The sequence below is a fragment of the Typha angustifolia genome, chromosome 1 (genome assembly GCF_048772165.1).
Source record: "Typha angustifolia cultivar Huaian chromosome 1, ASM4877216v1, whole genome shotgun sequence".
Taxonomy (NCBI): domain Eukaryota; kingdom Viridiplantae; phylum Streptophyta; class Magnoliopsida; order Poales; family Typhaceae; genus Typha; species Typha angustifolia.
In genome coordinates, this window is record NC_133239.1 from 668,077 (window position 1) to 679,119 (window position 11,043).

An 11,043-nucleotide genomic window follows, 5' to 3' on the forward strand; every position below is an offset into this window, starting at 1 on the left:
AATGACACTTTAATATATAGGTACCTTTCCTGGCAAGGAAACACAGAGGATCGAGCTACTCCATCCTTATAGTATGCATCAAAAAAATGAGCACAATTTGCTTCCATTATCTTAACCTATGAAATTCTAAAACATCCTTTGATGATATTATTGTCTCAGAGGTGTGTGAGATAGGTTAAGTTAGTTTTAACTATCTAGATAATGATTTTAAATTAATTTATTAAAGAGAGAAAAGGGAAGAAAAAATTGCTTTAAAAATAGTAACTATATTTGAACTGACGGTGGCGTATATGCCACGTATCATATCCAAACGTGTCCACAGCTCAGCAAGTAGCTGGCTCCAAGAAGAATAGTTGTATGAACAAGCTGAGGTGGAAGTGCAACACCTCTCCTGGTCCAGAGATGCCAAATGTTGGGTTATTTGTTTGCATGATCATTACGTATTTCCATTTTATTAGTCCTGGTCTAAGATTGTTCGTGTTATAAGTTGCATAAGGAGACAGAGAGAGAGAATCCAATCTAACCTTTGAGTTATGTAACATATATATATATATATATATGGATTAATTGGTATTAGTGATGTCATAATTAATCTGGATTGGATAGATAGAGCAATAGACTTATCTGGGTTGATATGTGGATAAGCGCAGGATTAAAAGGTGCTTATCGATGGAGCCATCGTTTTCAATTTCATGTCCAGTTGCTGTTAAGCTGGCAACGGGAGGGGCTGTGGACGTTGACTGGAAACCTTATCTTCGCCTTCCGTTGGTCAAAGGGTTGATGATCCGGATCGTAAATAAGATCCGGGTTCAGAGATAAAGCTGCGGCTGCCAAGACACGAGTACGCATGACTTTTTCCACCGGTAGATCTTGCGCACTGCTGGATTCTCGAACTCTCTCAAGTTCGGTACTCGACAGCTCGCCATGGTGTCTAACGATATATTTAAGGATTTTTTTATATCAGAAATTCCCTTATATTTTTTATTTTTATTATTATTTAAATAATTTTACATATTACATCCTATATTATATTTATTTTGTTATTTGTACTCATATTTAAGAATTTTATAACTCAATTCTTTATTTTTTTAATAATTTACTAAATAATTTATAAATATCTAGATTGCTTCAATTTTTTCATCCTCTAGGAGAGAGAGAGGAAGACGTCTCTTTAATTTTTTATATCTTAAGTTAAACAATTTATTTAAAAAATATTAAGGAAGCAGCATTGAAGTTACGAAAACAAAATATAATTGATATAGAAATTTCATGTAGTGGATCCGGAAGCAGCAAAGCACTGTCACCTCTCGGAGACTGGATCTCTTCCATTTAGGGGTGAAAACGGGTCGGAGTTAGGACCCGCTATCCGACCCAACTCGGATTCAGATTCGGATTCGGATACGGATAGAATTTTTGAAAAAAATTCGGATGCGGATTCGGATATAAGTCGGATAAATTTTTCGGATTCGGATACGGATATCGGATATCCGTTTACCTGCATATTTTTTTAAATGATTTACTAGTTTTTAGTTTGCTTATTTAAATAGTAAGTATTAATATTATTACTAATAATACATTATATATTATTTATAGAGATTAATTTCTCTAATTTTATATATTTGACATACAAAAAAATTATTTGTTGTAAAACTCTTAATAATTTTGTGTTAATTATATTTAAATAACATATTATAATTATTTTAATTTTAATCAATATCCGTTTAAGATTCGATCTTTTATCCGAAAATTATCCGTATTCGTTTAGTTAGGATATGGTTTTAAATTTTGCTATCCGTCCAATATCCGTATCCGAATCCGTATCCGAACTAAAAAAATGGATCCGGATATGAATTGAGCACTATCCGATCCGTATTCGATCCGTTTTCACCCCTACTTCCGTAGCATCCACTAGTATTTTAGTGCATCCTGTTGTACTTCAAATGTGATATTATTTTCTCCTTTTCGTTCATAAATAAATAATATGCGCGAAATGAATAAAGTCTCTCCTATTTGAGACAATTTATTACGCAGACGAAATTATCATACAGTAGTAGAAGGTTTATATATATAAATCTGCACTGTTTTTATATATAGGCCCCTTTTATTATAGATAATTATACAAGTAAAAGTCTAATTGGTCTCCTCGACGTCGGCGGACTACTGTTATTTGTTAGATATACGTCCTTTTATTTATATTGTCCTGCATTTGAGGTAGCAAAATGTTTACGTTGCACGTTATTTTAATTTTTTTAAAGAAAAAAATAAGGACTGCGTCCAATAAAAATATGTAGCACGTCATTGCACGTGCAAATAGTATAGTTGTTATCATTAGTGAGATAATTGTTATTAAGTTCTCCACATTACACGTGCCATCTCTGTTGCCGGATTCCCTCCGTCATCTCGCACATCGAGGGGTTCCACCTCCGCGAACATCTCCTCCACGTGTCCACTAGAATATGTCCCCTAAAATACACGTGGAACGTCTTAACGTGATAATTCATGTGCCAAGATTAATTTTTATGGTCTTATTGAATATTTTCTCACTTTAAAAAATAGTAAATCTAATTAAAATATAATATAGGTAGGAAAATACTATTTAGCTGTCATATAAATTATTAAATATGATTTAAAAGCTATCCAAAATTTTAATACGAAATAAAATAGTTTACACTAAATCTAAAAAAAGAGGGTATTTTACTAATTTACTAACTTTAAGAGTATTAAATTACAATGGTAATTTTGAAAGAGTAAAAAAAAAATAGTGGTAACTTTAATAGTTTAAAAATCTTTGGGTGTCTCTAATACATGAGGTTAACAACGGCCTAATTAGGTCATATGTAATCTTAATGGATAATGACAGGATCAATTATGGACCACTCTTACCAACTAATTACCAAGAAACGTTTTCTAGTGTCCTTACCATTACCAATGACAAGACAATGGACTGTGCTAACCTACTAATATGATCTGAAAGAAACCAAGAAAGATAGATAAAGAAGGAAAAGTTATTGGATACTCGTTTGACATTCATTGCTAATCTATCCGATAGATTAGACAACTGCATGCCCAAAACAAAGAAGGGAACTGTTCATCTTTGTCATCAAAGGCTCCTTTTAATTATAACTAAATGTAAATATATATGTACAACTTTTCACTATGCATGAGGCATAAGTTGGCTACTTGCATTACTAGTTGGGTTGAGTCATTTAGTAGAAGCTTCTACGATTCCTAAGCGAGTAGTTTATAAACAGTAGATCATATAAAGATGTGCTGTTCGACGTGGCCACCATTGTTGAGCCTAAGAGAGGCTTCATCTCGTCTGCTTACTCTTGGGTAGGTAATCGGCTCTGGCTCTTTGTTAAGGACAAGTTGCTTGTTCTTATCTTCGGCACAGGCACTACTTTTGATGCCTGACCAAAGAAGTTGATTATTGGGAAGATAATGCCCAATTGATCTGATCATTGGTTCCAAGAGTGGTGTTTGTGTCATTTGGAGTCCCACCAACCTTGTAGGCATGCATGGAGATCGCCTTGCAGTCTTTAAAATAGAAGCAATAAATGGCATCTTGTGCTTTGTTTAAGTTAAGTTTCTTGTGTGGAGAACTCCCCCAGCCTCAGCTTCCCTGGTAGCATCGATCCCATTCCCTTTTCATAATCTTTACGAGGACACAAAGCGAAAAAGAAGTCATTAAATATCTGGGACACTGGAGGCTGAATCAAATTGTAACAAAAGTATCAATTAATAACTCAATTATGCAAAGCATTCTTCTCACTACCTACCTAACAAAATCTTCACCTTTATTGTGTCATTCTTTTCCAACATTCCAAAGCTGATCTGATGCAACTCTTTACTTTGTTTTTTTACCATTCAATTCGGTAAACTTATCTCTGGACCTCAGTTAATTTTGTGAAGAAAGTTGCTTCAAGTTTTGTTTTGATGTTGTTGGAATAGTGCGAACTAACTTCCAACTTTAGACTTTGAATAGATTTGGAAATTTAAAATTATAGTTGGAGCAGCCCAATTTAGTCTCGACGTCATGAGGTAGGAATTATGCTTTTCTTTTGAGATGGGTTTACATTGTGGCTTTTGCCTTTTGGTCGTCCACCCAAGTGAAGACTAGAGGTGGACTAACAGTCGGTGGTAGATTATGTTTGATTAAATTAAGTGTAAGTGGATCCTCTGCAACCTAAGTTGCAGGAAACATGAAAGGGATGTCTGTGCTGTGGGACCTCTCAAGAGACCCAACAGAAGCAGAGGACAAAGGAAAACAAAACTTTGGCCCCCATGAAATTGGTGTCATGGGGAGTTGTTACAATGTCTCATCAAATAAACAAGAAGAGGTACAGTAGCTATATAATTGAATTCAAACTCAAAAAGGGTACAATAGTTGTATTGATTTATTTCTTCCTGTCATTGTAGTCAAAAGGATATATACTCCTGGTTATACACCACAGAAGCAATTACAGACTCTGTTTATCTGACTGAACTAATTTTACATTCATAGAGACCACAATCTTTGTGAGTTTAACTGATTTGAAGTATACATAGTAGTAAGACAAAAGGAGTCTTGAGACTTGAGTCAATGTAAAAAGAGGACTGCTCTCTCAAGAGGCACACAGTTTTTCCTGGACAACTGGCTTTTCTGCGGCGCAGAATGCTGATAAGGTTGTCTTCCTCGATTCCAGGTACATGGCACCGCAGATGTCCATGCACAGGTTTGGTGCATCTTTCTTGATGTTGAGTAGATGGCCAAGGCAAAATTGAAGTGCGCATGCCAGAGTAACATGCATTGCATTAGGATCTCATGTCCGCCTCGTTTACTTCGGAGTTCATAACGAAGCTAGGGAATGAGACTGTGATGTCCCTGAGAAATATCACAATTATGCAATTAGTCAAAAGATCAGATGAAGAGATGAGATAGCGAGCATGCTCTACAAGAAGAGGTATCGAGTTTAAAAGTAAAATAGCAAGATAAGAGCAAAATATTACAAGAACATGTTTCAGCAGGGACATGGATGAGTTAAATGGCCGTGGCAAGAGAAAAATCTACAAATATTATAAAGGAAAAATCTACAAGTAAAAGCATGAAAATTTGCTTCAAAATAAGACTCACATAAGGTATGGAAGGGTCATATTCCTTAACAAATATGGACTTCTTTTAGCAAATTCAATCCATTCTTCTAGGTCAATCTTTCCATCACCTTTTGAATCAGCCTGGGCAAATGTCTGTAGGAAATCACGTAAACATCAGAAAGAGTGAAGAAAAGTTGCTACTGCATATATTACAAGCAAATTAGAGCACACAGATATAAAAGGTTCATTCTCACCCGATCAACAATTGTTTGAACAACTTCGCCTGTAAGTTCTAAATCTGATTCATTTAGTAGAGCCAGTACCATCTCTTTCAGCTGTTGACACAGATCCCATTCATTAGAGTTCTCATATAGCAGCTAGAATTTCAGTGCGGTAAATAGTCCAGAGGTTAGCATTCTAAAACTACTTCAAGATTATGTAGTAAAGCAATTTCTGCTTCACATTATGCAATCACTGAAGAGGCAAATAATATTGCTGCGGAATGGATTATCAACAATCTGTTCCTTTTAATGATGAAATTTTGAAATATGTACTTTTATTTAATCTCCTTGATTATCAATAAAGAACCTTGATAGGAGAGATACTTACCTCATCAGGTTCAATGAAGCCCGTGCATCTCAAGTCATACAATCTAAATGCAACTGTCAAAAAAAGAATCACCACATTATTAGTCATCGTCCAAATTCCTAATTTTGACACATGCCTAAACTCATCCTAAGACCAAACTAATGGCTAACAAAAGCTGTGAGGAACCAAAGGCACAACAAATTGGCAAAATAAATATTGCATAGAAACAAGGTATGAAAGTAAAGAGTTCATACATCCAATTTTTTCTGATTCAGGTGCACGCGGGTGGAATACACTAAGAGATCGAACAAATTCACCGAAATCAATAGCACCATTTCTTTTAATGTCAAACAAGTCAAATACCTGCATAGATTAGCCAAGCCAAATCAAGAAATTTAGTAACTGAAAATGTTGAGATTAAGTGCACATCCATAGATGTATACGTAATAAATTAGATTTAAGGCATCCAATTCAGTATCAATTATCTAGCACAGACCAATGCTGAAACGAAAACATAGATGTTAACTGAATGCACTGAAAATTCTCACCCTGTCCACAAAGAGATTTTGCTTGTTGCTGTTCCTGAACAGAGCAAGTTTGAACTCTTCCTGATCAAAGAAATGCCACAAAACACACACAATATAAGATGTGAAATCTCCATCAACATAATATATAACAAAAAATTTAACCCTATATCACCTTGTTAATGAGGCCATCTTTACTAATTGAACAGCTCAATTTCTTAAACAGCTCACCCAATGCTTCGACTTCATTCACTGTAACTGCCGTTATACCAAAAAATAAAAAGTCATATAAGGAGGGCAAATATTTTCAAAAATGTTAGGACTTAAGACAGCTGCACTGATGAGTTTCTAATTCCAAATAATTATAATTATAAGCACAGAAAAAAGGAAATTAGTAGCCCTAACTCAAGCATGTTATTTTTTTCGAAAAAGGAAAAAGAAAGAAAGAAAAAGATGCTGATGGCATGTTCAAGAAGCAGGAATAATAAAATCTGTAGATAATCTTCCTCAAAAAAGAAATGAAGAATGATGATAGCTGCTCACAAGATGTTTCATTAGCAAGAGCAATAGGATCTTCACATCCCTCTGTCTGCAAATGCTTGATATGCTTCGAAGGGAAACAACCCATCAAAGGATACTCCTCCACTAACAATTTGTCAAATAAGCACCTGCCATTCAAAGACCGACAAGAATATAATCCCAAGTTGACCATGATTTCAAAGTAACAAAGGAAAATGGAAGAATATCTCAAGACTGCTTCATACTAAATTCTATGTTCCAGTACTGACTGATTCGATAGAGAATTATTTGGATAGCAACCAAGTCAGAGATCAAGCGTCAACCCCTGTAGTAGAACTTCCGAACGTCGTCAAAATTTATCTTCTAGAGTCAATTAAAATTCACCTGCAGTAGTCACCTAATTCAATTAATTGATGGAATGGATTAAAGCTCCAGAATCAAATTAGACACTAAAAACTCTCTCATTCTTTTGATTAACAAAAGATCGATAGAGAAAAGTAACAAAAAGGAAAAGGAAAAAAAAAAAAACTCGGATTTGTCCACTAATTAACAAGCGCTTCTTAGGTTTGATCAAGCATGGAGTCACAACCATCATAATTCAAACAATGATACCATAAAAACACCAAAAAGAAAATTTCCGCCCCAATCCCAATTGCAGAGACCAACAAAAATCACTTTTGCGCCAATTCTAACAAAACCCAGATAGAAATTCTTGCCAAACCATAATAAAACCCCAGAAGGAGGCTAATGTACCACAAATTATAACACAAAAGAGGGCAATTTCCGAATCCAAGCGGCACACTTTCTTATACCAGGGCTTTGATTTCTGAAGAAGAGAAGAAAGAAAAACAAAACCCAAATCAAGATCAACAGCATCGACTTATATAAAAGAGAAACACGTGAAACCTTTAGTTAAAGTAGCCGAAAGTTTACAAAGCGGTCTTCTCCTCCTATTTTTCCTCTGCCCCTCTCTTCAGGCCAGTGTTTTTGTCGAAGAAGGCTAGCCAGCCATGTCTTCATTAATTATCACCCTCCGCATTCATCTTTATTACGATAACACCCCTTAGTTGACTTATAAAGAGAGCATCTATTGTTTGACCTCTTGGTTAAAACTGTAGAACAAAAACCCATCACGTTTCTAATTCTATCCATACTTCGCAGTTGGGAAATATTGAAATGCAATCAAATGCAGATGGCAAGCAAATAGAATTAGTTTGACACTGGTGCGCTTCAATTTATATATTTTATTTGGAAGAACAACACAATGCCAAGAGATGAACAGAGCAAAGTTGTCCTCAGCCTTACAGAAGATAGATATGAAGTGCAGTAACCTACAACTTAGTAGATATATATATTAAAAAAAATACAAGTTGGTAGATATACGACGAATGTTAATAACTTGGTATATATATATATATATAGCTGGAGTGTTTAAGCTGCTTATCCATCCTTATCCAACCCTACCGTGTATGAAAGTGGAATAAATGGGCTTGGGAAGTTGGATGGGGCTTAATAAGTCAAACTTAATCGGATCTAAGTCCACTAATCTTATGGGCCATTTTACTAGCCCAATATCTACTCCTCGGCCCACGAGAGAGCTTCTTCGCCTAGATTCGTGCATTCTATCACTATGACTCCTGCTGCTTTACGATCACCGTCGAATCTCACTCTAAAGATCGATCTCCTTCTCCCTCTAAATCCCTAAACCCTTCGATTAAATCGTTCCCTTCTCGAGTTCGTGCTTTCTCCTCACGAATCCGACGCCATGTCTCTCTCTAGACCTCTCTTCTCCCACCTCAAATGCTTCAAACCCTTGCCTTTCTCCTTCCCCTTTCTCCTCCCTGGCCGCCGTCACTTCCCCAGCCCCGTCGCCATCCGCTACTTCTCTTTCGCCACGCCGGAGGAAGCCGCTGCCGAGCGCCGCCGCCGCAAGAGACGCCTCCGCATCGAGCCACCCCTCTCCCACCGCCCTGCCCAGCAGCGCGTCCCCTCCTCTCCCATCCCCAAATCCCCCAACTCCCCCAAGCTTCCGGAGCCCGTCTCCTCGCTGTCCGGAAACCGCCTCGCGCTCCATGACCGCATATTAAACCTGATCCGTGTCAACGACCTTGACGAGGCATCCCTCCTCACCCGCCACTCTATCTACTCCAACTGCCGCCCCACCGTCTTCACCTGCAACGCCGTTCTCGCCGCCCTCCTCCGGCAGGGTCGGTACGCCGACCTCCTCACCCTCCACCGCTTTGTCACGCAGGCCTCCGTCGCCCCTACCGTCGTCACACACAACCTCCTCCTCCAGGCCTACTGCGACTGCCGCAAGACGGACACCGCCCTCGAGCACTTTCGCCTCCTCCTCAAGGAGGATTCGCCCGTCCTCCCATCGCCGACCACCTACCGCATCCTCGCCAAGGGACTCATCGATAACAAGAAGCTCGAGCAGGCCGTCGAGCTCAAGGACGGCATGATCGAGCGCGGACTCGTCGCCCCTGATCCAATCGTCTACAATTTCCTCATGTCTGGCTTTGTCAACGCCAATGATCCAGAAAAGGTGCTGTCTTTATTCGAGGAGCTTAAAGATAAGCTCGGCGGTGGGATGATACTTGACGGCATTGTGTATGGCAACCTCATGAAAGGCTACTTCTTAAAGGGGATGGAAAAAGAGGCAGTGGATTGCTACAATGAGGTCCTGGGGGAAGGCTCCAAGGTTAGATTCAGCGCAGTCAGCTACAACTCGGTTCTCGATGCTTTGGGGAGGAACGGGAAGTTAGATGAGGCTATCAACCTGTTTGACAGAATGATGAATAAGGAGCACGAGCCGCCAAGGAGAATCGCCGTGAATTTGGGCAGCTTTAATGTGATGGCGGACGCATATTGCCTTGCGGGTAGGTTTGACGATGCGATTGCTGTGTTTCGGAGGATGGGGGAGAAGAATTGCATCCCTGATGTGTTGTCGTATAATAATATGATTGACCAGTTCGGGACGCACAAGTTGGTTGGGGAAGCAGAGGAGTTGTATAAGGAGATGGGAGAGCGTGGGATTAATCCCGACGAGTACACATATGTTCTTCTAGTGGAGGCGTGCTTCAGAGTGGATAGAGTGGACGACGCTGTGGGATACTTCAAGAAGATGGTGGAGGTGGGTCTGAGACCGAATGCCAATGCGTACAATAAAATTATCAGTGGATTAGTCAATGTGGGAAGGATAGACGATGCTCAGGGGTTCTTTGACCTGATGCCAGAGAAGGAGGCAAAGCCGAACATCACAAGCTACGAGTTGTTGCTCAAGGCATATGTTGACGCAGGGAGATTGGATGATGCAATTAAGGCGGCTAAGGGTATTCTCTTGGACGAAAATGTGGCGCTGAGTGATGACATGAAGGAGCTTCTGGAGGGGACACTCAAGAGAGAGGGGAGGGAGGAGGATATGGGGAAGTTGTATGAGGATGTCGAGAGGGAGAAAGCCGAGGCAGCTGCTCGCGCTGCAGAGGAGAAGGCTAGAGCTGAGGCTCTTGCAAAGGAAGAGGAGGAGAGGAAGAAGGCGGAGGCTGCTGCAAAGGAGGAGGCTGCTGCCCGAGCGAGTAAAGCGGCAATCGAGGCAGTCCTTGGCCGGAAAAAGGAAGAGGCTAAAGAGGATTTCCCCACTGGAGGTGTCAGTGCTGCTGATACCGGGTTTCTTAAAAGACTAGGCATTGGGAATGAAACAGCTGAGGAAAAGAAAGCTGATGTTGTTGAAGCCCGCAGTGTTGATGAAGATATTCTGAAGGAAGAGAAGCAAGATGTTTTGTTGAATGATGAAACAAAGGAAGGAGATGGAGATGCTTCTAAGCAAATCACAGTTTAATGAACTTGATTCCTTTTTATGAGTTTCGTATGGCAAAGTAGCTGTAACTTATAGTGGTATCCTGTGGTTATCTATAGGAGTTTATAAGCTTTTTTGGGATCTGACGATTTCATATCACCATTTTCTCATCAATTGTACTTTTTAACTGGATTTTACATGACGCTGTTGGAGCTTAAATGAAAAATTCTTTCCTCTGTAGCATCAAATTGTGTTTAAATTGATGAAAGATTTTCTCCGTCTTAAAGTGTAAATATTGAGTTTGATAATTGCAGTGTGCAGCAGGGAATTGAGTCAAAATACCTGAAGTTATGATACTAGATTAAAAGTATCAGTGGCTTATATGACCAGGATCCATAAAACTTCCAGATTTAAATATTATTCAGCTATTAACCACATTATATATGGAGCAATCTAAGTAACTCACATTTGAACAAAAACCAATGTCCTGCCTTGGTTTGTGAAAATAAAGGGCTTTTTGTCCACGCCTTACTTGTTATAAGA

General features: G+C 38.9%; 2 protein-coding genes across 9 annotated transcripts; one reads left to right on the forward strand and one right to left on the reverse strand.

Annotated features, from left to right (window-relative positions):
- Window positions 1-4,377: 4,377 nt before the first annotated feature.
- On the reverse strand, window positions 4,378-7,715 carry LOC140765788 (calcineurin B-like protein 4). Of its 8 annotated transcripts, none has more exons than XM_073105058.1 (10): window positions 7,611-7,715; window positions 6,974-7,088; window positions 6,729-6,853; window positions 6,361-6,443; window positions 6,210-6,269; window positions 5,916-6,024; window positions 5,683-5,735; window positions 5,328-5,408; window positions 5,114-5,226; window positions 4,378-4,864 (listed from the first exon to the last, which is right to left on the reverse strand). In XM_073105058.1, the coding sequence occupies exons 3-10, from the start codon at window positions 6,811-6,813 to the stop codon at window positions 4,795-4,797; spliced, it is 654 nt and encodes a 217-aa protein (XP_072961159.1). In that variant the 5' UTR covers window positions 6,814-6,853; window positions 6,974-7,088; window positions 7,611-7,715; the 3' UTR covers window positions 4,378-4,794. The 8 variants fall into 8 exon arrangements, with proteins under 8 accessions (XP_072961159.1, XP_072961125.1, XP_072961182.1 ...); XM_073105024.1 differs by having other exon boundaries at window positions 6,950-7,088; XM_073105081.1 differs by having other exon boundaries at window positions 7,028-7,088; window positions 7,611-7,686.
- A 677-nt stretch (window positions 7,716-8,392) lies between these two features.
- Window positions 8,393-10,755, forward strand: LOC140765047 (pentatricopeptide repeat-containing protein At3g49240, mitochondrial-like). Its single transcript, XM_073103967.1, has one exon. It carries the CDS (start codon window positions 8,470-8,472, stop codon window positions 10,540-10,542), a length of 2,073 nt encoding a protein of 690 aa, XP_072960068.1. The 5' UTR covers window positions 8,393-8,469; the 3' UTR covers window positions 10,543-10,755.
- Window positions 10,756-11,043: the final 288 nt, after the last annotated feature.

Coding starts and splice junctions, on each gene's coding strand:
- LOC140765788 (XM_073105058.1), bottom strand. CDS start 6,813: ATGGGTTGTTTCCCTTCGAAGCATATCAAGCATTTGCAGACAGAGGGA. Junction 6,270..6,360: donor AAGATGGCCTCATTAACAAG/GTGATATAGGGT, acceptor TTCTTTGATCAG/GAAGAGTTCAAACTTGCTCT. Junction 5,227..5,327: donor TTCAAACAATTGTTGATCGG/GTGAGAATGAAC, acceptor GATTTCCTACAG/ACATTTGCCCAGGCTGATTC.
- LOC140765047 (XM_073103967.1), top strand. CDS start 8,470: ATGTCTCTCTCTAGACCTCTCTTCTCCCACCTCAAATGCTTCAAACCC.